This window comes from Aulostomus chinensis, chromosome 12 (genome assembly GCF_037954235.1).
Source record: "Aulostomus chinensis isolate RoL2024-O1b breed Wild chromosome 12, RoL_Achi_v1.0, whole genome shotgun sequence".
In the NCBI taxonomy this organism is placed as follows: Eukaryota; Metazoa; Chordata; class Actinopteri; order Syngnathiformes; family Aulostomidae; genus Aulostomus; species Aulostomus chinensis.
The window spans coordinates 17,947,959-17,974,683 of record NC_141331.1 but is presented as its reverse complement, the minus strand read 5'-3'; the positions used below and the strand labels follow the sequence as shown (position 1 = coordinate 17,974,683).

Here is a 26,725-nt window from a genome sequence, read left to right as displayed (position 1 = left end):
TAAAGAGAGAGGGAAAGGAAGGGGAGAGTGACAAGCAGACAGGGACGTGAACAGGCAGGAAGGAGAAAAATGAGCAGAGAGTAAGGCGGGGCATGGCAAACTAACAACAACTAGTTACCAATAATAACTTCTACAGGTTGCTCAAGAAATCAGTTTCAGCATATGAGTAATTATGTGCTAGCAAATACAATATAAACACAATACTAATGTTTATGCTAGTAAAATATTGAGAATAATAAGATGAATACTACTAGTACTAATACTAATATTCAGGATGGCAGCTTGAGCCTCTTCAGGTCTGTAGCTCTTCCGGCTGCAGCATCAATCAAGGATCTGGTAAGTGGGGAAGTTGAAAGGCTTCTCAGAAGAGGACGAGTTAGTGACAAGTATAAGTACAGGAGGACAGAGAAGACAGAAGAGAGAGAAAAGCCCAGTACATCATGGGACATCCCCCAGCAATCTAAGCCTATAGCAGCATATCTAAAGGCTAGCCTAAACCAGATCTAACTATAAGCTTGATCAAAAACTCTTAAGTCTGCTCTTGAATGTAGAGACAGTGTCTGCATTCCGGACTGAAACCAGGAGACGGTCAATAGTCCTATGGTGGTGGTGCTGCGACAACATTAAAACTTTAAAAAAATTTGAAAAATTATCCACAATTTTTCATCACATACACAGCAGACTCTGATTCAATCCCTGGCCAGAGGGTCACTGTGCAGCATGTCACCCCCCCCCCCCCCCCTTTGTTTCCTGTCTGTCTACTGTTACATAAAGGCATCTATGCCTGAAAAAAATACCCAAACATTTCCATGAATGCTATTCACAGAAAGAGTGGTGTCAACAAGATTACACAAATTTCATTGTAACAATTAATAACCTGGAATACACATGGATTTTTTAACTCTCTGTGTTCTAAGACAGAGTGAATAAAGCTAATTAATGCCTGCAGTTAATTATTCTGGCTGCTGTGACTTGTCCATCAGGTTTCTATATTTGCTGTATATTTGAATGATAAAACTAGAGGAAAACTGTGTGAGAGAGTTTCTTTCTGTCTTGGATATGTGTCATAGTTGAGAATGGTAGAGTGTCTCTGATATTGGCTCTTAGTTGCTGGTCACTGGATTAACACTGACCCTGTATCGATCATGATAGATGGGAACATAAAATATGTGGAAAATATGAACTCCTCAAGTGTGAATATGAATATGACAGACACCTCATCGATGTGCACACTTCCTGAAAACTTGATCAAACGGGAGAATTAGAAAAAAAGACAAGAAAAATCATAAAAAGATAAATAATAAATGTGGTACTGATGAATGTAGTAGCAGCAGTGTAGTTTAAACTCAGTTTGCAGAGTAAGTCTGGAACAGAAATGTGGACTCCAGTTACAATAGTTTCCTGTTCTATAGTGAAATATCAAACTTTCTGACAAAAGCTTCAGATAGGAAGAGAACATCTTAGTGTAAAAAAGAAGTATGATGATAATTTCCTGCTGCCCCAAGATGGTGCTCTGACGAATCTTTCCACAAATCTAAAGGGTTGTTCATTGGCTCATGCTACAGCCCTCCACCATTTGGTGAAAACTCAACTTTTAGATTTTGTGTAATCCCCCTGACTGCAAACAGAGAAAATGGCTTCAGCAGTGTCAGACAGAAGCAACAGGAACTCTCATTTATTTTTCATTTATTTTATCTAATTTAATTGCTTGTAAACAGTAAAGCTGATACCTCATCACTTCTTAGTACAGATGGATGTATTTCATGAATACATTCCCGATGGACTTCTCCATCCATCCATCCATTTTCTTCCACTTATCCTGTTAAGGGTTGGGGGGGGGGGGGGGCTGGAGCCTATCCCAGCAGCCTTCAGGTTCAGGTGAGAGGCAGGACAGGTCCCCAGTCCATCACAGGGCCAACACATAGAGAAAGACAACCATTCACACTCACACAGTCACACCTACGGTCAATTTAGAGTATCAATCAGCCTCGTCCTCTCTTGATGTCTTTGGACTGTGGGAGGAAGCTGGAGTACCAGAGAGAACCCACACAGGAACAGGGAGAACATGGAGACTCACACAGAAAGATCCTGTGCTGGGGCGCCTGAAACCCAGAACCTTCTTGCTGTGAGGCGACAGCGCTGACCACTGCACCACCGGCCACAATGTTCTTTCACAATGCACTTCCATTACATCAATAAAAATCTACCTCTATGACACCTATATTATATCCAGTTTCTTTTGACATTGACAAAGAGGGATCAGTTAAATCTTTAGCAATTGTTATTGATAGTTGTGTAAAATTAAATTATCACCTAAAACTGGACATATTTTGCTACTGTTGTGCACAAGCCTCCTCCTCTCAATCCTGGCCCTCGCAGAGTCACCGACTCCTTCATCTTCTACCAGTCACATCCCTCACAGTCCCATCTGGACCGTGCCAAGTTCTGGTACGGACTTTTAGTTTGTGTACCTGTTTTAGTCTACTTGTTGCGTCATCAGTAGAGTGTATTTTAGTTTGGGTGTCAGCCTCATGGGTTGTTGGGTCCTTGTGTGTGTCACTTTACATGCACTGTGTCACTTCGACTTTCGTTGTAAAATGACCCAACTTAGTTTCATCAAGTCCACCCCTCTGTTCTCTGGGTTTACATCCTGCTACAACTCCCTCTCATGACAACATCCACAGTCCCCTTTCACTGCCAACACCGCCACTGTCTGGAGTCCATGGGGGGATCCATCTTTCAGCTGCTCTGAGAGGATGTCTTTGTGGGGTCCAAGTGGCAAAGACTCATACTATCATTTTCATATGAAATAAACATAATCTTTTCTAAAAATGTCTCTCCTGAATGAAAGAGTGCTGGTGGTACAAAACATAAACTTGAACTGTCTTCTCCCCCGCATCAAACAAACAGTAAAAGCCTTTATTGCCAAAAATGAAAACTCTATTGATTTGGTCACGGCTCAAGTTTGAAGATTGTTTCAAGATCTTACCAAGCATTGGTTCTTAATTGTATGATACACACACAAACACACACGTGCAGAATGACATGACTGCAGTGTATCCAACACTCTACTGTGCATTAAGAAGTTAAATTTTAGTGTAAACCTAGATTTGGTATCCCAGCAACCATTTGACTTCACATTTTAGTTTGTTTAGCTGCATTATTTTCTTCATCACATTTTACTGGGTCTTTCTTGACCATCTCAATCGCTGGTTCCTTTTTGTCATCATCATCATCATCATCATCACTGGCATCCTTCTTGAACTGGGCCTCAATCTCAGCAGGGTCAATGTAGGTGTAGAAATACGCCATGATGGAGAAGATGATACACACTGCCATCAAGAGAGAGGCAAAGAGCACGTACTCCGCCCACTTTGAAAAAGACAGGGGAACAAACGTGGCATTAATGCACCATCATGAATCACTTGTGTTAACTACAAACATCCATTATCCTTTTGACACACTTTTCAGTTTAATTTTGTGAGTAAATCTGTTTTTAACCTGTTTGGGGAGTTTGGCGATCTCAGCCACAATCAGAACGATGAAGTTGCCAACAGCAACAGTGAACAACCAGCCTGCTTGTAGTACTGCTTTCATGTTACTGGGTGCCTTACAGACACAGAATAATGACATAAAATAAACACAGAGTACATATTATGATGGACTTATTTCTGTATAGTCTTTCCCTTTTACCTGTGAGTATGAAAACTCCAGACCTGTGACAGAAAACATCACTTCACCAGCCGTTATAAAGAAGTACTGTGGGATCTGGAGGGCCATGTGGGCCGAGTTGGGCTTGATGTCCTCAGCTGCAGTAACAGAGTCCTGACACTGAAAGATGACACAAATAACAAAATAATAATTTGGTTCATGACACTTTTACTCTGTAGTCACTAAATCTTAGATTATGTTGCATCCGACAAGCATGTGGCCCTCAGGAGGAGGCAGGACCCTCTCTAAATATTCCTCAAGCCCCTTGTCATTTGTATTTTGTAAGAAGAAGAGGAGGAACAAGCAGCAACAGTGGGAAAAAACAGCAAGGATGAAGAGGAGGGGAAGAGAAGGAGAAAATGAAAACAAAAAAAACTAAATGAACAAATAAGTGACTGTGCCAGACTGTAAACTCATTTTGGTTCATGACTAAGTTGCTCTCTTTCACTTCTTCTTCTTCTTCTTCTTCTTCTTCTTCTTCTTCTTCTTCTTCTTCTTCTTCTTCTTCTTCTTCTTCTTCCTCTTCCTCTTCTTCGTCTTCGTCTTCTATCTTAATCGACAAAGTAATCCATCCTGAAAAACTGATGATACTTGAAATCATCAGTTTACTGACTTACAGCTGGTCCAAAGGTTAAAGTGCTGGGAATAAAGAAAGTGTAGGAACTTCCAAATCCAAACTCCTTGCTGTATTCACACGACTGTGAATCTGTCCGTATGGTGAATGTGGCCCTGATCATGAGAAAATAAAATCTGTTAACCATGTAAATGTTCAGAAAAATCCATTTTTATTTATAAATTAAGGTCTTAATTTAGATAGGTTTACAAAAACTTACTTTCCATTTTCTATCTGGGAATAGTTGGAATAATCATGCGACTCAATTAATCCAAAGTCTGCTCCAGAAGTAGAAACGTTCACTCCTGATGACATTCCATTTACAAATCTGAAATTAATGCATGATTAGCAACAACATTACAACAAGAAAGTACGACAAACAATATAAACAACAATCAACAGTGGGAATCCGTTTAAATCAATGTGACTACACCCAGAACAGACTCGATCCTGATGAGTAGAACAGCACCATACATGCCAGCCCCCTCCATCATGAGGTTTTTGTCTGTCTGTCTATAAAGCATTTTAAGCAAGGTAGACAAAGTATGATGTCCATCAATCCATCCATCTATTCTCTACCGTTTATCCTGTTAAGGGTCATGGGGGGCTGGAGCCTATCCCAGCGGCTACAGGTGAGAGGCAGGTTCACCCTGGACAGGTCACCAGTCCATCACAGGGCCAACACATAGAGACAGACAACCATTCTACAATTCTACAATTCTACAATTTCATTTAGCAGACGCTTTTGTCCAAAGCGACGTACAACACAAGCAAGAATTCAGACTTAATTAAGGAAAAACCCATAGGAAGCACAAAAGTGCTTCAGTTGTGATTTGGTCACAGGTATTGCCATCTAGTGGCAGAAGAAGTGTCGCCCCCCCCCCCTCCTTTTTTTTTTTTTTTGACAAACATACAACATCACATGACACAGTTAGTGCTACATAATCACTAGGTGCTGGGTCTTGGACCCTCTGACTTATTCTACCCCACAGGACAAAGAGGAAAAGAGTCAGGTTCAGTGCCTCGGTGCTCTCTGAACAATTGAGTCTTCAATTGTCTCTTAAAAGTAGAAATGGACTCAGCAGAACGCACAGAGTTCGGTAGTTCGTTCCACCATTTGGGAACAACAGAAGAGAAGAGTCTGGTTAGAGATTTGGAGCAGCGCTGGGCTGGAAGCACCAGGCGTCTTTGGCATGCAGAGCGTAGTGGGCGAGAAGGAGAGTAGACCTGGATCAGGGATTCCAGGTAGGCTGGAGCCGTTCTTGTGATTGTTTTGTAAGCCAAGAGAAGTGCCTTGAATTTGATCCTGGCTGCCACTGGAAGCCAGTGAAGAGAAACCAGCAGCGGGGTGACATGTGCCCTTTTGGGCTGGTTGAAGACCAGACGTGCTGCTGCATTCTGGATCATCTGCAGAGGCTTGAATGAGCATGCAGGGAGGCCTGCCAGAAGAGAGTTGCAGTAGTTAATACGTGAGATGACAAGAGCCTGAACCAGAATCTGTGTGGTCTTTTGGGTCAGGAAGGGTCTGATCTTCCTGATGTTGAAGAGGGCATAACGGCAAGACCGAGAAACTGAGGCCACATGAACCTAAAGGTCAGCTGGTCATCAATCATGACACCCAGGTTTCTGGCTGAGTTTGTGGGCACAAGTAGACTCGAGTCAAGTTGGACACTGACCTGAGGCTGAACAGATGGACAAGCTGGAAAGACCATAAGTTTCACACCATTCACACTCACAGTCACACCTACGGTCAATTTAGAGTATCAATCAGCCTCTTGATGTCTTTGGACTGTGGGAGGAAGCTGGAGTACCAGAGAGAACCCAGACAGGAACAGGGAGAACATGCAGACTCCACACAGGAGGATCCCGTGCTGGAGCTGGGGCTCAAATCTGGAACCTTCTAGTGGCAGTACTGCTTTTAAAGATAAATCCTTTCATGTGTACCAATTTTCATTTAAATAAGGCTGCAACTTACAAATTACTTTCAGAGCTGTGTTTTTCCTGGGTATATGCCAGAATAATCAATTCAAACAAAATAAATTTCTTCTATTGATCAGACGACCTTGAACTTGACCTGATTGCGTTGTTTCCTTGCTGTGGTTTGGTCGTCAAATCCTGCATCTGAGGGAACAGAACAGTAGATGTTTATGAAGGTAAAGATTAAATGGCTTATATTTTTTAATTCTTATATGTGCACTTCCAACCAACCAAGTGCCACTGATGACTTAAGTTTGCAGGAATAAGAAGCGTCTGTCGTTCTCCTTTGGCCAAGTCAATAGATCTCTCTGCTCCGTCGACTGAAACGCTGATTACTTCTTCTCTAAATGTGAAGTATTTATCACTGGCCTAAAGACAAAAACATGGACGAGAGCAAAAATGGAGGTTCAAATATGGAGCACTTGAAACTCCAACTTTGGTCAAAGTTTAGACTGATGTTTATGCACATAAAGACACACCTGAGCAGCAGGAAGATCCAGGAGCTCATCGTTTGACAGAGTGACTTTGACTGGATTCCTGCCCATGTTGAGTATTTTCAGCTGACTCTGGGAGGCTGATGGGAATGTGGGCAGTGTTTTCTGAAAATTAGCAGAAAGTAGAAATTAAGCCTTTTTTTTTTCGAGGAACTTCAAGAGTAACTGAACGAAATCGCACACAATTTTCAACTCCATTCTATAACTGTACAGTTGGGGGGGGGGGGGGGGGTTCAGTCTCCCCCAACCAATCAACACATCTAACAAAGGTGTAAGTCGCTCTGGTGGTGCTGCTTGGCTCATTGTTAATGCCTGAGGTGCGCGTAGAATCACATCAAGGACTTTTCCTACAAAGATACTTCTGTTGATGGAGTTAATGGTCCGACCCGCAGGCAACAGCAGTGATATTGGATAAATTTGTTCACATTGCTTTGTAAACTGAATGTTAAGCTCACATTGTCATTATAATTTTCGTATTTCCTGTCAAAATAATCTCATTAATTAATATAAGACAGACCCACTTAAAAATACCAGCACAGTCAAATAGAGGGGTTATTTGAAAACCAATATAGAAAAATAATATTACTTTATCGTGTAAAGATATTGTAGTATTAAAAATATTCAAAAAAGCTCAGCACTTCAATGATTTTGCACTTTTATCAATCTTTTTTTTGTATGAAATATAGCGGCTGTATCAATCAATCCATGTAATCCTGAGCATTTTTTTAAAATGTCAGACCAGAGCAGTATTTTTTGTGTCCACTCACGTCAATTTTAATCTGAACCAGAGCAGCGCAGATAAACGCCGCCACCACCAGAAGCATCCCCACTGTCATTCTTTTCAGAGGACTGTTGAATCAAAGTTGAGTTGCGTTACTGATTTGACTGAAAGTGAGACCAAACATTTTTTAAACCTAGTGTCACATGTTTGAGCTCTTCCTCTCAAATGCTATGCGTACTGAGAGGTATGTCTCCATGGCAAATGATTTAGCTTTTTAATATTTATCTCACAGATTGATATCAGAGTAATATCAAAACTAGCCTTCATCGAAAGTGGAAAAAAATAAACTCTTTTCCTAATGCTTCCACATCACTTACGTGAAGTTCAGGCCACATTTGTGGATCAGGGGGTAGATCACCCTGTCCATGACAGGCACCAGAGTCAAGATCAGGATGGCGTTGGCAGTCTTTCAAATACATAAATCAGTAAATGAGAATTATTTGCAATAGAGTTCACTCCAGTACATCAGTCCATGTGATAATGATAAATATACCTGCATCTGATCAGGCTGGATAACAAGTGGCCCCTGCAGACAGAGAGAGCTTATTAGAATATGAACACATTGTTTGCTTTGTAAATTTATTCAAATTGGTGCATCAGTAAACTCCCGCCTTTCACCCGAAGGCAGCTGGGATGGACTCCAGCCCCCCCCCCCCTTTAACAGGATAAGAGGTAGAAAAGGATGAATGGATGGATGGATGGAGGGATGGATGGATGGATGGATGGATGGATGGATGAATGGATGGATGGATGGATGGATGGATGGATCAGTAAACTTACAAAGTTCCCATCCATGGTGGTGGCCTGCAGAGTCCATCTAGAACCCTGAAACACAGGTGGAGGATTTAGAATGTGGGTTCCATGGTGCAACACTGGAGAAGCTTTGCAAGAATACTGCAAAAACCTTAAAAATACCTTTTGGTCAAAAAGAGCCCAGAACATTGGAAGTGGGATGTATAAAAATAGGACCCTCAACACCATTTTTATTTGAGCGATGAGGAGTTTCTACAGAGCAGAGAGAGAATAACTGTTATTGCATTGTTCTTATGAAACTTGCAGTAATCACAAACAGTAAAACTTACGTCATATTTTTCCTCTGCCCAGTCCGTCCAGTGCTGCTTCTTTGGGAATCGTTTGCTTCTGTGTCCATAGCGGTTTTTAAGGGCAAACTGTTTCACCGATTAGCAAAATGAAAGAGACTTTCAGAAACACCAGGAGACACTGAATCACTGAATGTGTTCATGCAAACAGTGTAAACCTGACTTACCCCAATACATTTACACACATCCAGCATGATATTTCCTTGAGGCTCAGCTCTGTAATACAAGCCACTCCTGATGCTGAACACCACTGTTTGAGAATCACAGGAAAAACAAAACAAAACATTAATGTCATGATGCAATGTACTACACTGTACCAGTCTTTTTCTTCATATATAAAATCAGAATTGCTCGGACCCACCGAGGGCAACCCCCATTAGAGCTGCAGGGACACCGAAGGCCAGAGGGTAACAGCTCTGCTTACTGTGGATGCCACACTCTTGAGCTGCAGGTGGAGACAAACACATCATTTAAAATTCTCTCATATTTGAAGATATATTCAAAGCACATATTTGAATATCCCAGCCCCACTGGACTCTTAAAATAGATCAAATCTCTCAGCACGGAATACAGATGTTCTGCCATTATGACTTCAAGTTAGAAAAAGAACAAAGAATCATAAAACCCAAAAGAAGGCAAAGCCCCAAACACTGCTCAGTCACAGCTTTGATGGTCCATCCACAAGTGAAATAAAACTCTATGAAAAATCACAACAGCAGAGAATAGACAGGAGGACACTGGACAAGAATTATAGTGTGTCATATTAACATGGAAGTCAAAGAGATCTTTATATCTTCATACAAAAAACTTGATGACATATTATGATGACAGATGAAGAAGCATACATGTAAATATTTAAATCTCTGCTGGATGTACATAAAATCACATGGATCTTGTTTCAAAATATATAACATTCATTTTCAGGAAGATAAAGTCACAAGCGAAGACAAAAACATCTGAGATGGTTATTTTATCAATGTGTTATAAAGTTTATGGCCTCTTGTATTGAAAACAACTTGGGACACAAATTGATAGCAACACTTGATGGAGCTATGCATATCTTTTTATTGATATATTAACATTTTCTTGTATGTCTCATGAACTTTGTCATAGTTACCTCTGAGAGTTGGAGTGATAATAGTTGACAAGAAACTCCCAGCATTGTTGCACAGGTAGAGGAAAGAGAAGAATGTTCTCCTTTGACTCTCCTGTACAGAGAAATGTCAATTTGCAAAAGAAAAGAAAATTTTAACCCTATAAAGTAAATGTTACTGCTATATATACATGAACTGTTCAATGTAAATTTTAAATATTAAATCTTAATATTAAATTTAAATGTTTAATGTTAAATTTAAGGTGGCACGGTGGTGCAGTGGTCAGCACTGTCGCCTCACACCAAGAAGGTTCTGGGATTGAGTCCCTGCTCCAGCACAGGATCTCTCTGTGTGGAGTCTCCATGTTCTCCCTGTGCCTGTGTGGGTTCTCTCTGGTACTCCAGCTTCCTCCCACAGTCCAAAGACATCAAGAGGGGACGAGGCTGATTGATACTCTAAATTGACTGTAGGTGTGACTGTGAGTGTGAATGGTTGTCTGTCTCTATGTGTTGGTCCTGAGATGAACTGGTGACCTGTCCAGGGTGAACCCCGCCTCTCGCCCGTTGATGCTGGGAAAGGCTCCAGCCTTTGTGTAGGAATAAGCGGAAGACAATGGATGGATGGATCTAAATGTTTGCCAAATGTCAAGCTAAATATTTAAGAAATGTGCTAAATTACCACATAACCGGCTCAGCAGAATGTTCTGTGTGATGTCACAAAGAATCTGTGCATAATTACAGATATCATCCATGTCAGGGAAGTTTCATGGTGATGCTAGGTTTGCACATTTGCTCGATATTTAGCCTGACATTCTGCAAACCATTTGGATTTAACATTTAGTGTGGTTTTGCTGTACCTTCACGGTGAAACGATAATAAAAGGCTCTTCCGTTCTATTCTATTCAAGATTTAGATTTAACATTTTGATTTAGATTTAGCAGTCACATTTAGATTTAACAATTAGATGTAATATTTAGAGATAAGATTTGACTATCTTTTAGTCATGTTTCCCTCAGTCAGCTTTATTTTATTTGTTTATTTAAATAATATTTGATATTCAATTTAATTTCACTTTCATGAATTTGCGTCATGTTCTTCAGAGCATAGTAGCACATTTTAGTTGCTTTTTTGGAGTGGACACTTAAAGAAAATGGGGCAGCGTGGTTAAAAGAGATATTGAAAGTTGATGCAATTTCACCTGATACTCATTAAACTGGTCTCCACCAAAGGCAGGCACACAGGGTTTCATGCCACCAGTTCCCAGAGCGATGAAGAGGAGACCCACCATCGTCATCACACTGGATGAGAGGAAAAACGTGTACACATGGAGAAGACATGTGGTGAAAATTCCTTGCAAAAATGCCAGATTTGGACTTTTAACCCAATCACTTCAATAGTAGAATACAAACTCACACATGAAAGGTCATGTTGTTTGGTGTCCCGTCTTTGTCTAAGTCAGTGATGTCATGAACTGCACTGACAGTCATTGCAACATAGCCCATAGCAGAGACAACGGCACAGGAGATGATCGTCCTGACAGAGGAAGAGGTAGCGCCAATGTTACACTAAGAGTTAAAAGTTTTGCCCTGGAAAGCGACTGGAATAAAAATCAATCATGGAATCTATAATGGCATTATCAGGTTGTTAGAAGAGGGTTTGTAAATTCCTAATTGTTCTCCTCTAATACTGATGTGTCCAAATATTTTGAATTAGTAGGACTGTGGCTTTACTTTTTATAACTTTTCAAAGCAAGTCCAGTGGTTCCACACCATTTTCAGAGGGTAACAAAATAATGATTTGAAGTTTATCAGAGGATATGTTAAGAAACCAAAAATACTATCATACGTATTCGATTTTTCCTGGATTGTAATCTTTATCTTCGAAATGAAATACTGTTTAATTTGAACTCTTATGCCTCTCACATAGAAGAAAAGTCAATGATGTTGGCACTATTTTTTTGGGGGGGTAGGGCCAAAAAGGCAATTTTGTTTGTTCAAATTCAGTACTTCTGCGACTACAGATTTCTGGAGTTGTAATCTGCTAAACTGCTTATGCAAGTCATCTCATATCCAATCAGTTGGACTTTCATGAACTCACTTCAACTTTCCCAGCCAGGAGTCTGCCAAAATAGCCCCAAGAATAGGTGTCAGGTAGCACAGAGCCGCAAACGTATGATAAATGGAGGTGGCCAAGTCATCATCCCAGTGTAAGAAGTATTTAAAGTACAGCACCAGGACAGCTGGGGACAAGCACAGCAAACATCTTCATATTTTAGTATTTCAACATCAATCTGACACTCCACAGCTCTAAAATGTTTATCTTATTGATGTGTGGAAAATTCTCACCACGAGTGCCATAGAAGGAGAAACTCTCACAGAGCTCATTCACCAGGATGAAAAAAATGCTGAGTGGATATCCACAAACCACTTTGTCCTGATGGATGAAACACACAGCATTTATTTGGACCTGTTTCATCATCACATGTGGGTCTTTCTAATGAACAGACATGACTGTAAAATAAACGCAGTACAGTAAATTTAGAGAACTTCAACCTTAAGTTTCATGTTAGGCCTTCCTCAAACTGGTATTTAGTGTATCACCAACACAACAAATGGCATATTGTTGCTCGTTTGCGCTTTCATACGGATTAATAAATTGCTTACCGTCCCTTTTGCTTCCATCCTGTCCTGAGGATCCTTGATGTCTGTCCTCAATGACACAAGTTTAAATATCCAGTTTCTTACACAGGAAGTCCTCCTTTATGGCTAATGGCTGTTCTTTCGACTTGTCTAACAGGTTTCTGCTGCATCTGGAATGTTAAATGGGAATTTGATTAAATAAACACACCAGAGGAGAATAATTACCTTTTTGAAAGGGTCAGAGAAGCTACTGCCATCTTTCTATTTGGACAGTACTTCTCACTTCCTACTTTGGGTACTGGTTTTCAGGAAGGAAGACAGGACCAAGGAAAAGAAACAGCAGTGCCTCATGTGATGGTGCAAAATTGTGCATTCTTTTTAATCCATGAAGTTTCCAAGAGTACTATTGTGTATAAGGTCAAACTTACAAGACCCCTTCAGAAGTCACTCAAGGGTACAGAGCTTCCATCGTTCTTTGACCAGGAATCTGCTTTGTTCCACCTGAATTTCAGCTGGAACCTCTATAACTTTACCCAGGCTCTGTTTGGGTTGCATGTAAACTTTTTGGGTCCTCTGATTAGATGCATATACACAAATATATATACACTTGTGTGTTGTGTGTGTGTGTGTGTGTTTGCATACAGGGCATGTGTGTATCAGTGCAGAAGTACTGAGTACTAGTACTCATAGTCACTGTATGCTGCGTCCAACTGCGTCTGGCTAGCAGGGGGCCCCCGGGAGAAGGCGTGCAGGCCCATTGGTGTTTGAACCATTACCCCTGCTATGGGCAAATAGTCACCAAGTCCCTAAAGGTAGAGCAGATAGAATATTATGACTGTGTAGAGCAACACAATGGCTGCAAGTGTGGAAGAAGGCTGTAACAGAGAAAGGTCCCCAGTTTTCTTGGTCCCTGGGGCACTGGATCCTGGCCCACTTTATGCAGGGGACTGTGCGTAGGTTGCCTATGCACCATTCTCCCCACATGAATGATTCCACACATAGTTGTACTACCGAATGAGAATCCAACAATACGGCTCCAGGATTGCCTCCTGGAACACTTGATGACCCACAAGGACTAAGGAGGATATTCCTGCTTGACCAAGAGGGACCACTGACGATGAGGCAGAGAATTCCAACGCACAGCTGGGAAGAGAAGATTACCAGACAGTTGCCACTGGTTGCTCCATGGTAGTTTTAAATGTTTCACTCTTAGTCTCAAACAAGGCTGGTGCTAGCTGGTGCAACAAGCTACCATACTGATGCAACCTGGTCAGCTCCCCTGATCTCTTCATTTACAGGTTTCTGCTCAAAATACCTTCACGAGTCTTTATATGCGCCTGGATTACTGAGTATCCTCTGATCTGAGGTCAGTATTACAGGCTTGTTATAACAAAACAAAAAATGGCTTCTTTTTGCTTGCTTTCTTCAACGTAACTAACGCATTACAGCGTGATTGCACTGAGTGATGTCAATGGGAATTCAGTTTATGTTGTTTCTATGTATGTTTAATTTACTTCCAACAGTACAGATCATTTCTGTCCAAACAACCCCACGTTTAGCAATCATTTTCTTACAGACAGTAAAAATTTAAGTTTCTTTATTGATGAATGGTTCCTGTTTTGTCACATAATTTCAATGCATTTAGATTGAGTGTACTCTGTATTTACCAATTTATATTTAAGTTTTTGTAAAAAAAAAAAAAAAAAAGCTCAATTTCGAAGACAAAAGCGATAACATTAGTCGACCTCTATGGATGTTTTCTATTTTTTTCCTTGTTATATATTGTTTGTATTACTATTTTTGAGATTGTTTTTTCATTTCTATCTATCTTATTTTATCGATATCTTAGATAGTTTACTTCCTTCTTTTTCTTTACTGTGAAATGGAGCACTGCAATCCAACAATTCCCCGCAAGAGATTAATAAAGGTTTTCTGATTCTGATTTAGGTATCTCATTGTACCAACTTTCAGTCAAGAGTTGAGGATTCAAACTTTTTTTTTTAAGTGAGAATACAAATCACAATTTTTCCTTTGGTTTCTAATAATTTAATTAACCATAGTAACAGTCACAATCCTGCAGACACCTGCTCCACATTCTCTGTGGTGTTACCTGCCCATACCACCCAAGATCATACACATCTATCTGACCGTGGATTTTAATCTGCCTACTTAGATGAGCCAAACCTCAGACCCTCAGGCTTCAGGTGTTGATGCTTCAATATAAAACCTCCTTTATTGGCATCTGCTATCATTTATGATGGATTTCAGATTTTTGTTGATTTAACTGCATTATTTTCTTCATCACATTTTCCGGAGACTTTCTTGATCATCTTGATCCCTTGTGTCATCATCATCATCATCATCAACTTCACCAGCGTCCTTCTTGAACTGGGCCTCAATCTCAGCAGGGTCAATGTAGGTGTAGAAATACACCATGATGGAGAAGATGATACACACTGCCATCAAGAGAGAGGCAAAGAGCACGTACTCCGCCCACTTTGAAAGAGACAGGGGAACAAACGTGGCATTAATGCACCATCATGAGTCACTTGTGTGAACTACAAACATCCATTATCCTTTTGAGACACTTTTTCAGTTTAATTTTGTGAGTAAATCTGTTTTTACCTGTTGGGGAAGTTTGGCAAGCTTAGCCACAATCAGAACGATGACGCTGCCAACAGCAACAGTGAACAACCAGCCTGCTTGTAGTACTGCTTTCATGTTACTGGGTGCCTTACAGACACAGAATAATGACATAAAATAAACACAGAGTACTGGCATGGTCCCATCAAGACGGTGTTTAGTTTGGTTTAGTGACAGTTAAGTTCTGTCATTCATGTGTTGCTCTTCACCAGTGTTTCTACCTGTGTTTTAGTTCACTCTGTTCATTTCCCGTTTGATTTTTTTCAGCTCTTCCCTTCTCTGTCTTTGTGTGTTCGTCACTTCCTGCCTTTGTTAATTCACAGCCTTTTTGAAGTGCCTCACCTGGGCCTATTTTCAGGGACTGAGCCTGAAGGTACTGAAGGCTCCTTCCCTGGCCTTGCGCTCTCCCACGCATTTCCTGTTGCTGAGAATATTTGAGTTTGGCATCTTAGTCAGTTTTTGTCGGATCCAGTATTTTGTTTTTTTTTTGTTTAGTTTCTTTGTGAAGCTCTAACTTCTCCTTGTTTTTCTTTTTTTTGCAAACAAGCTGAGTCAAGTCCTGCCTGCCCTCCGTTCTCTGCATTTGGGTCCTGTCATCACCACCTCCACAGGACAAGTACATGTTATGATGTATTGTGTTTTGTAGAATCTTTTTTTTTTTTACCTGTGAGTATGAAAACTCCAGACTTGTGACAGAAAACATCACTTCACCAGCTGTTATAAAGAAGTACTGTGGGATCTGGAGGGCCATGTGGGCCGAGTTGGGCTTGATGTCCTCAGCTGCAGTAACAGAGTCCTGACACTGAAAAGAAGAATCAGTCTGTATTTGTGAATAGAAGTTATTTGGGAACATGTTACCTAAAACAAAGGTAACATTTAGGAAACACAACAGAATCACATTTATTGATTTTTAAAAACTAGATGCTTGTCTGGTCGGCAAACTGTAACTTACCTAAGACCAGTTAGGACAACAAAAAAAAAATAGTTACACTATGAATTTGAGTGATTTCTTTGAATGGTATACTTCAGGATACAATCTATCTTTTCGCTCTCAAGAGGAGGAACTCACATGAACTAAAACACACGTGTGGAGCTTAACTGTATTACGGGCGATTTAATTATTCATTCTCCAAAATGTGTATCAAGATCAAAGTTGCAAAAGTAGTATCTTTATCATACCGTTTATGACGTTGTGTCTTGATTCAGTCTTTCTGAAGCTGTTCTTGCAGCACTACATCATTTAGTGCATACCTGCTAGTCTTATTATTTTTTTTAATTAAAAAAAATACTTAAAGCTCCACATGGATTTGCATTATTTATGTTGAGAAGATTTACTGTTCCTATGGCCACGTTATCATTTAAAGGAAAATGCGGGCTTTAGGTAAGGATCCTAACGCCACGGAACTGAAATATTACTATTTTTGGTTTGTTTTTGTTTCCGTCTTTTTGTGCGTGACCAAACCAGAAACCTAAAGTTTTAGAGGAGGGCTATTATTGTGGTGTAAATCTGCCATTCATCTATATCACCTGTTTTATTCACTTTTTGTGAATTTACTCATGTTAAATTTTATGTTAGTTTCTGTGGTTGTTTCCATGCTCCACTTTTTTAACTCATGTTTTACAGTCTGTATAGTTTATCTTGGTCTGTGTAGCATTTCTTAACTCTGTTTTGATAAGAACCAAACACAAAATATCATGCTGTGTTTAAAACTTACAGCTGGTCCAAAGGTTAAAGTGCTGGGAATAAAGAAAGTGTAGGAACTTCCAAATCCAAACTCCTTGCTGTATTCACACGACTGTGAATCTGTCCGTATGGTGAATGTGGCCCTGATCATGACAAAATAAAATCTGTTAACTGTAAAATTTTCTCAGAGAATCCACTTCTTCAAAATACTAAACTGATTGAAATAAAAAAATTAACACTTACTTTCCATTTTTTATCTGGGAATAGGTGGAATAATCATGCGACTCAATTAATCCAAAGTCTGTTCCGGAAGCAGAAACGTTCACTCCTGTGGCCAGTCCATTTACAAATCTGAAATCAATGCATGATTAGCAACAACATTAAAATCAGAGAGATGAACACAGTCCATGTATAAATTTATATGAACATTATCAACATAGCTAGGATCTTGGTAGAGTGGCCATCTGGTACTGGGTGCATTACTGCTTTGATTCGTCCTCCAGACACTTTGTCCAGGTGTCCTCTTGCAGGACACTGGACTGCTAATTGTCCCAATGAGCAGGTTGGCACCTTAAATGGTGGCCTCGCTCCACATTTCTCTTTATGTTATCTTCTGGGCTGCTACTTACAAATGATTTTCAGTGCTATATTTTCCTGCTGTATGCCAAAGCAGTCATGGCATAATTATTAATTTTAATCAACATGGTGAACTTGACCTGATTGCGTTGTTTCCTTGCTGTGGTTTGGTCGTCAAATCCTGCATCTGAGGGAACAGAACAGTAGATGTTTATGAAGGTAAAGATTAAATGGCTTATATTTTTAAATTCTTATATGTGCACTTCCAACCAACCAAGTGCCACTGATGACTTAAGTTTGCAGGAATAAGAAGCGTCTGTCGTTCTCCTTTGGCCAAGTCAATAGATCTCTCTGCTCCGTCGACTGAAACGCTGATTACTTCTTCTCTAAATGTGAAGTATTTATCACTGGCCTAAAGACAAAAACATGGACGAGAGCAAAAATGGAGGTTCAAATATGGAGCACTTGAAACTCCAACTTTGGTCAAAGTTGAGTCTGATGTTTATGCACATAAAGACACACCTGAGCAGCAGGAAGATCCAGGAGCTCATCGTTTGACAGTGTGACTTTGACTGGATTCCTGCCCATGTTGAGTATTTTCAGCTGACTCTGGGAGGCTGATGGGAATGTGGGCAGTGTTTTCTGAATATTAGCAGAAAGTAGAAAGTTAATGTGTTTGCTGTCAACTCCAATCACTGAACAAATAAGCATTTTAGTTGAGATATGATAGAGTAAAAAAAAAAAAGAATTGTCCACTCACATCAATTTCAATCTGAACCAGAGCAGCACAGATAAACGCCACTGCTGCTAGAAGCATCCCCACTGTCATTCTTTTCAGAGGACTGTTGAGTCAAAATTGAGTAGTGTTACTCATTTGCTCTTTTTTTCCTGAAGTCCATATGAATATTTTCAAATGTACGATGTTTGAGCTCTTCCTCTGCAAAAGCCTGCTTTCAGAAAAACACTTGAACTCATAGCATAGCTAGCCTGCATGTAAAACATGAGGCTTTTAATTTTATTTATACCAATACTAACATGAATGGAAAGCACAGAAGCATGTTTTGCCAAACTGCTGTTACTTACGTGAAGTTAAAACCACACTTTTTGATCAGAGGGTAGATCAGACTGTCCATGATAGGCACCAGAGTCAAAATCAGTATGGGGTTGACGGTCTGTCAAAGACAACCATGAAACAAAAAGATTTTTTCAAATCCAGTGCAGTTCAGAACATCAGTCCATGTGACAATGATTAATGTACCTGCATCTGATCAGGCTGGATAACAAGTGCCCCCTGCAGACAGAAAGAGATCATTAGAATATGAACACATTGCTTAGCAAATATATCTCCAATTGATGTATCAATAAACTTACAAAGTTCCCATCCATGGTGGTGGCCTGCAGAGTCCATCTAGAACCCTGAAACACAGGTGGAGGATTTAGAATGTGGGTTCCATGGTGCAACACTGGAGAAGCTTTGCAAGAATACAGTAAAAACCTTAAAAATACCTTTTGGGTAAAAAGAGCCCAGAACATTGGAAGTGGGATGTATAAAAATAGGACCCTCAACACCATTTTTATTTGAGCGATGAGGAGTTTCTACAGAGCAGAGAGAGAATAACTGTTATTGTGTTGCTAAAAAAACAAAACAAAACTTGCAATAATTACATACAGTAATATGTGCAACACAGATAGAATGGGACATGTATTTGTGCCCCACAGAGCAGACACCAAACACAGACAAAAAAACTAAACAAAACTCCCCATCTGAGAGGACAGAATGAGCCACCAAAGGGGCTGTCACATCTAAATGATAACACTGCAGCGGTGACCAGTGATATCACTCACAGATACCCCACGCTGCTACCATTACCTTTGTGGAATGGGACCTCACCCCTTAGGGCAAAGGGTGCCATCTGCTGCCATAAACTGGGGAGACTGCCTCCAAAATTGAGCAGGAAAGCCACTGCTTCAACAGGACCTTGCCTCTTACTGGACTAGCTGACAGAAAGCATGCAGAACTTGCACAGGGCAAAGGTAATGCAACTTTGCTCCTCCAATGCAAAAGGAGGTGGGCAGAAGCCCAAGAGCTCAAACATCGTATGTATAACCTCAGATGAATATGCCACATTCGCTCAGAAGAGGTACACAGACAAAGCAAGAAGTGCAATCCTGTATGAAAGGAATTTCATATCCACAGACTCGATCGGCTCAAACAGGGGGCCACAGAGAGCATCAAGCACCAAAACAAAGTCCAATGAGGGAAGGATAATTTTACGCACAGGTTTAATTGAAACTGTTCTGTGTTGAAACTGAGTAAATTCCCCCAGGCTGCTACAGTTGGTGTCCACAACGGTAGCTACCATTGTGTTAGTATCTCAAACTTTTAGATCGCAGACATCTACTATAACTCGCAAGTTGAGGATTAGGGAGAGACCTCCCCCTTTTTCCAGAAAAATGAAATAACAGCTTTAACAACCCTTGGTCTCCTCCAAAGATGGAGCCACTGGTAAGTCATTCTCACTCAGCAGAGGGTTTATATTATCCCTCAGAGACTAGACTCAGAGACTAGACCATGACATTGGGATTAAAGGAACTGCCCTAAAATGATTTAAGTCCTACTTATCTGACAGGTTTCAGTTTGTTAATGTTAATAATGACCATTCAGAGTATAGCAGAGTTACATATGGTGGACCACAGGGTTCAGTTTTAGGACCGATTCTCTTCACTCTTTACATGCTCCCATTAGGTGACATAATCCGGAAGCACTCGATCAATTTCCACTGTTATGCAGATGACACACAACTTTACTTGTCGATGGAGCCAGACGACACAAGCCAGCTTACTCATCTGCAAGACTGCCTGAAAGACATTAAATCCTGGATGTCTTCTAACTTCTTAATGCTCAATTCAGATAAAACTGAGGTAATCATTTTTGGACCTAAACACCACAGGGACACACTCTTGAATCGGATCTCTACTCTAGATGGCATCACCCTAACTTCGAGTACAACTGCAAGGAACCTTGGGGTCATTTTTGACCAGGACCTTTCCTTCAGCTCCCACATAAAGCATGTGACTAGGACCGCCTTCTTCCATCTGCAAAGTATCGCTAAGATTAGGAATATCCTTTCCCAGAGTGATGCTGAAAAACTGGTGCATGCATTTATCACTTCTCGGCTGGACTACTGCAACTCTCTCTTGTCAGGATGTCCTAAATACTCTCTCAAGAGTCTCCAGCTGGTCCAGAACGCTGCAGCGAGGGTTTTGACGGGAGTTAAGAAGAGAGAACACATCTCTCCCACTTTAGCTTCTCTCCACTGGCTTCCTGTAGGATCTAGAATCGACTTCAAAGTCCTTCTGCTAACTTATAAGGCTCTCAATGATAAAGCTCCATCCTATTTGAAAGAGCTCATTAGTCCCTACTGTCCGACCAGAGCACTCCGCTCCCAGAATCCAGGTCTTTTAGTGATTCCCAGTATCAATAAAAACAGACTGGGAGGTAGAGCCTTTAGTTACCGGGCTCCTTTACTGTGGAACCAGCTCTCTCCATGGGTAAGAGAGGCAGACACTCTAACTACGTTTAAGTCCAGGCTTAAGACCTTCCTCTATGACAGAGCCTTCAGTTAGGACTGGTTCAGGTAGCTCTGAACCATTGATAGCTATGCTGCTACAGGCTTAGACTGCTGGGGGACACATCAGGTTACATGGAGCCCTTCCCTCCTCTCCTCTCCTCTCCTCCTCTCTCCTCCTCTCCTTCTCCTTCTACTTGTTGCACTTTGTAGTTTGGCCTTGGTGTCTCGCAGTCTCTCTGTGTTTCCACAGATCCACCAGAGCTCCAACCGCCGCCTGCATCGCCCCCCCCCCTCTTATTCCCTACTGTTACACCGGCCTGCGCTCCCCTTCCATGAACCAGTCTGCCATCCAGTCCCCCATCAAGCTGGCTTGCTCTCCCTGCCTCCCCTACCAGAAGCTTCCTTCTTCAGCTGTTATTAACATTTCCGTGTTTCCCACATTTTGTATTGTCAACTGTTTTCTTGTCTGTAACAACATCTACTGCACGTCTGTCCGTCCTGGGTGAGGGATCCCTCCTCTGTTGCTCACCCTGAGGTTTCTCAGATTTTTCCCTGTTAAAAGGGTTTTCTATGGAGTTTTTCCTCAGTCGATGTGAGGGTCTAAGGGCAGAGGATGTTGTTATGATGCCATGTGAAGCCCTTTGAGACAAACTGTTTGTGAAAACGGGCTCTACAAATAGAATTGCCTTGCCTTGCCTTGCCTCAGCACCACTGTCGCTTCGCTCCCTGCAACCGTGTTTACAACAGAGTGAAAATGCATTGAGGTTTTTAACACATCTGAATTGGGGCAACAACTTGAGAAAGTGGAGAGTTATTTGTGTGTATAGGGGATGAGTGCTTGGGAGACTGTTAGGGGAAGAAAATCCCTTTTGCAACCGGACCCCTGAACAGAACACGGTAGACGGCTCTTGAGGTGGCAAGAAATGAGGGAGGCAGTGTCTCCCTGCTGTAATGGCCCCTTGCATTTCCAGGGCTAGGAGTTGTGAGGCCTGGTGGCGGACCCTTGCTCCAAGCTGATGGGCATTGGGTTTGACTGGGCTTTTGCAGCTTCAACAGTTGGGAGCCAACACTCTCCTTCTTTAGAGGAGGCAGTAGTGCTGCAGGCTTACGAATGCTATAGAACAGTTTGAGCTTCATGTCACGTTTGGGGAAGATGTTGCACGGAGCTTAAGTTCGCTTCATCTTCGCCTCCAACATAGCCTGAATGGTAACAAGAGCTTGTCCAATCAAACCCTCATCAATCTCCAGTTTATTCAAATAGAAAGCCCTGTTCTGCTCTGGAACGTTGCTTCGGAGAGATGAAGTGAAGAGCAAAAGAACTGAGGAATGACTGAGCAAAAGTGTGTCCATGCATGGGCGCAGCCTCACATATGTCTACACAGGTCATTCGCCTTTTAAGGAGTGAATAGAGGTGTAACCACAAGAGTGATATCCCTTACTATGTGTTGTACTGAGTGAACTGATTGAAAGGAAACTTACGTCATATTTTTCATCTGCCCAGTCCATCCAGTGCTGCCTCTTTGGGAATCGTTTGCTTCTGTGCCTGTAGCGGTTTTTAAGGGCAAACTGAATCAGAAGTGAGCAAAAAGAAAGAGAGAGAAACTTTCAGAAACACCAGGAGACACTGAGTCACTGAATGTGTTCATGCAAACAGTGTAAACCTGACTTACCCCAATACATTTACACACGTCCAGCATGATATTTCCTTGAGGCTCAGCTTTGTAATACAAACCACTACCAGAAATGAAGACCACTGTTTGGAGCATCACAGACAAAACATTACTTTCATTAAGCAGTGCATTTTTACATTTTTGCTTCATTTGCGGAACCAGAATCTCATAATTGCTCGGACCCACCGAGGGCAACGACCATTAGAGCTGCAGGGACACCGAAGGCCAGAGGGTAACAGCTCTGCTTACTGTGGATGCCACACTCTTGAGCTGCAGGTGGAGACAAACACATCATTTAAAATTCTCATATGTGAAGACTTCCAGCGACATCTTTGCCGAAGCACATATTTGAATATTCAGCTCCCTGAAGTTGAAAAGTTGGAACAATGTACAAGCACTGAATACAGATGTTTGAATTAGAAAATCAACTGAAGGACGCAATGGAAGGTTGGGCCCAAAACCCATCAATTATTATCCATGAGTAAAAACAGTTCCAGATTAAAAATAACAAAAGCAGAGAACAGACCTGATGGACTGTTAACAAGGTGTATGGGGCTTCGAAATATGTGTCAGACAACTTTATGTCTTGAACGAGAAAAAGTACTTCTTCTAAGGTAGAACTGGATGATATACCACCAATGAAGGAGCACGTGTCAATATTTAAATTGGTGATGAATTTAAGTAAAATCACGCAAAACTTGGTTAAAAAAAATCTGCTTTACTTCTCAGATATACAGTATGATGTTGAATGACTAGCTGATGGAGCTGGACCTGAGGACAGAGACAGAGAGCAGGCAGGACTTAAGGAAACTTGGACCTTTTCTAACAACACAAATAAAAGCTCAACTGGTAAAATCAAACAAAACTTCAATCTAAAACCTCGAGGGGATGAACAGGCTGGGTGACGAAGCAGTACAAGCAGAGAGGAACACAAAAAAGACAAACTGACAAAGACTGATGTGTGAAACTGCACTTAAAAACAAACTACTAAAAACTACTACAAGGGCAGGGAGGGAGCTGATTGGGCCAGAAAACACTGAGTGAAGATGATGCAAGGGAAGTGAACTTCAAAATAAAACAGGAACTGACAAAGCCTAAGGTCACAACACAATGCAAAGATCTAAAATAAGGAGTCCAAGGTATTATATTTGAATAAACTCAAAAATGGCCACAGTTCAGACTGAACCGTAACAGATAAAGTGACAAACAAAACATCTGAGATAGTTTTTGATCAATATGGGATCTTGTATTTGAAATCACTTGGTATGTTTGTTGATAGTGGGTCTGAGCAGGTCCTGCAGTGCAATATTTGATAGAGCAATGCCTTTGTTTTATTGATGTATCAACATTTTTTCTTCTTTGCCATAAATGTTACCATAATTACCTCTGATTGTTGGAGTGATGATAGTTGAAAAGAAATTCCCAGTTTTGTTGCACAGGTAGAGGATCGAGAAGAATATTCTCCTTTGGCTTTTCTGTACAGAGAAATGCCCGTCATTTACTGAGACATTAAACATCACAATTTGTTATTGTGCCAGTGTTGGTTGTTCCATCTCTCACTTTGGTTCAGCCTCAAATGTCTCAATTCCTTATGAATGTTCTCATAAATGTTACTCAACATCAGTATGTTTGCACTGCATGGTGAGCTTGCATCATCAAAACACAATCACCTCCAGTTAAACAAATACAGTCAGATGATGTTACTCTCTATGCTTCCTATTTTTCTCTCAAGTTGCAAACATTAACAAGGATGTGTTCGTGTAACATCCAGTAGTGTTACATTATTAATTTCACATATCAAAGAGTATGAGTCAGTGTACATTGTTGTAGTACATTGTAATACAATTTGTTTGAATAAATGTCGGTGACAGCCTGTTGAGGATAATATGTCTCATGAGGAAGTAATATCATTCATCATTCAATTTACAATCCAAGGGTATCACCAGATGGATAATTGTCCCCACCCCTACATATTAGGCATGTAACGATACACTGATCTGCACTGATGCATTTATGCAGTGGTCAATGATACAAAGTGTTGAGGGGATCCCGTTTGATGGCTGCAGGACTGGGTCTCTGCTTTTTGTGTACTACGAGCCAAAAGGCAAAGCAGTTTACAGGTCGATTTATGTTCCAACGCTCACCTATGGTCATGAGCTTTGGGTAATGACCGAAAGGACAAGATCGCAGGTACAAGCAGCCGAAATGAGTTTCCTCTGGAGGGTGGCTGGGCTCTCCCTCGAGACGGTAAGGAGCTTTGCCATCTGTGAGGACCTTGAAGTAGAGCTGCTCCTCCTCCACATAGAGGGGAGTCAGATGAGGTGGCTCAGGCATCTAGTCAGGATGCCTCCCAGACACCTCCCTGGGGGTCGGGGGGGGGGGGGGGGTGTTCAGGGCACGTCCAAGTGGTCAGAGGCCTCAGGGAAGACCCAGGACATGTTTGAGAAATCATGTCTCTAAACTGGCCTGGGAACTCCTCGGGATTCCCCCGAAGAGCTGGATGAAGTTGCTGGTGAGAGGGAAGTCTGGGTTTCTCTGCGAAGGCTGCTGCCCCCACGACCCAACCCCAGATAAACGGAAGAAGATGGATGGATGGATGGATGGATGGATGGATAGATCAATGATGCAACATAATACAAATATGCTAGGAATTACATATATCCATCCATATTGTCATCAGCCATCATCAGTGTATTCCTGTATCATGTCCAATCCACATGACGGTAAGCTTTATTTGAATTTTTTTTATTTAAAAGAGATGTCTTTTTTATGTTATTTTCTGTTCATGAGTTCAGATCATGTTTTGCAGAACATAACAATACATTTCAGTTGCTTATTTTGAGTGGATACTAAAAATGTCATTAATTGGGCTGATGAGCATACATCATTTAATGCATCACTGTAGACTTTTTGGTTTGGGATTTACGTTCCTACCAACTCATCATGAGCAAACTGGGATTTTGTTGAAGTGCAATTACACATTTTTACACATTCCAACCTGATACTCATTAAACTGGTCTCCACCAAAGGCAGGCACACAAGGTTGCATGCCACCAGTTCCCAGAGCGATGAGGAAGAGACCCACCATCGCCATCACGCTGAATAAGAGGAAAAACATGGACATGAGGAGGAAGGACAGAGACATGTGGTGAAAATTCCTTGCAAAAATGCCAGATTTGGACTTTTAACCCAATCATTTCAATGGTAGAATACAAACTCACACATGAAAGGTCATGTTGTTTGGTGTCCCGTCTTTGTCTAAGTCAGTGATGTCATGAACTGCACTGACAGTCATTGCAACATAGCCCATAGCAGAGACAACGGCACAGGAGATGATCGTCCTGACAGAGGAAGAGGAGGTAGCAATGTGAAGGTTTGCAAGCACATCTTGTATTTATAAACAGGAGCAGGAGGGATATACTGAAGCTGTTGGAGGGTAAGCAGGCCTGGGAGGAGGATGGCAGCCAATGTTTCCATGTTTTTGGGCATCAACAGACCATATTGCAATGCTGCACATCGGCTTGTCTGGTTGATGCTCCATTTAAATAGCACTTCACACACAATGCCACTGACTAAGGACCAGCATCTTCTTAGTCTATGGCACAAACACTTTCTGGTGCTCTTAAATAGAAAGGCACCATGGCTGTGCCACACCATTCCTCATAAACATACTTAAGTACCTGACAGAGCACAAGTTCATTTGCAAGTTGAAGCATGAGGGCATCAACAGCTTGAATTGGCCCTAAATTGGTAAAAGTTGTGTGAACTCACTTCAACCTTCCCAGCCAGGAATCAGCCACAATGGCTCCAAGAATAGGTAACAGGTAGGAAAGAGCTAAAAAGGTGTGATACATGGAGGTGGCCAAGTCATCATCCCAGTGTAAGAAGTATTTAAAGTACAGCACCAGGACAGCTGGGGACAAGCACAGCAAACATCTTCATATTTTAGTATTTCAACATCAATCTGACACTCCACAGCTCTAAAATGTTTAATCTTATTGATGTGTGGAAAATTCTCACCACGAGTGCCATAGCAGGAGAAACTCTCAAAGAGCTCATTCACCAGGATGAAAAAAATGCTGAGTGGATATCCACAAACCACTTTGTCCTGATGGATGAAACACACAGCGTTTATTTGGACAATTATTTGACCCAACAGAATGTTAAAACAG

At 41.2% G+C, this 26,725-nt stretch overlaps 1 protein-coding gene and 1 pseudogene across 1 annotated transcript; both read right to left on the bottom strand.

Moving 5' to 3' along the window:
* Nucleotides 1-2,895: 2,895 nt before the first annotated feature.
* LOC147252331 (solute carrier family 15 member 1-like) lies at nucleotides 2,896-12,620 on the bottom strand. Its single transcript, XM_086221286.1, has 22 exons — nucleotides 12,433-12,620; nucleotides 12,115-12,202; nucleotides 11,867-12,008; nucleotides 11,183-11,302; nucleotides 10,968-11,067; nucleotides 9,794-9,884; nucleotides 9,038-9,121; nucleotides 8,844-8,926; nucleotides 8,659-8,745; nucleotides 8,492-8,581; nucleotides 8,357-8,401; nucleotides 8,070-8,102; nucleotides 7,894-7,982; nucleotides 7,563-7,644; nucleotides 6,781-6,900; nucleotides 6,533-6,670; nucleotides 6,399-6,445; nucleotides 4,545-4,652; nucleotides 4,329-4,440; nucleotides 3,694-3,831; nucleotides 3,502-3,609; nucleotides 2,896-3,372 (listed from the first exon to the last, which is right to left on the bottom strand). The coding sequence occupies exons 1-22, from the start codon at nucleotides 12,448-12,450 to the stop codon at nucleotides 3,136-3,138; spliced, it is 2,160 nt and encodes a 719-aa protein (XP_086077412.1). The 5' UTR covers nucleotides 12,451-12,620; the 3' UTR covers nucleotides 2,896-3,135.
* A 2,052-nt stretch (nucleotides 12,621-14,672) lies between these two features.
* Nucleotides 14,673-25,863, bottom strand: LOC147252330 (solute carrier family 15 member 1-like; annotated as a pseudogene).
* Nucleotides 25,864-26,725: the final 862 nt, after the last annotated feature.

Coding starts and splice junctions, on each gene's coding strand:
- LOC147252331 (XM_086221286.1), bottom strand. Junction 9,122..9,793: donor TATCACTCCAACTCTCAGAG/GTAACTATGACA, acceptor CTCCACCTGCAG/CTCAAGAGTGTGGCATCCAC. Junction 8,402..8,491: donor GGGCTCTTTTTGACCAAAAG/GTATTTTTAAGG, acceptor CCTGTGTTTCAG/GGTTCTAGATGGACTCTGCA.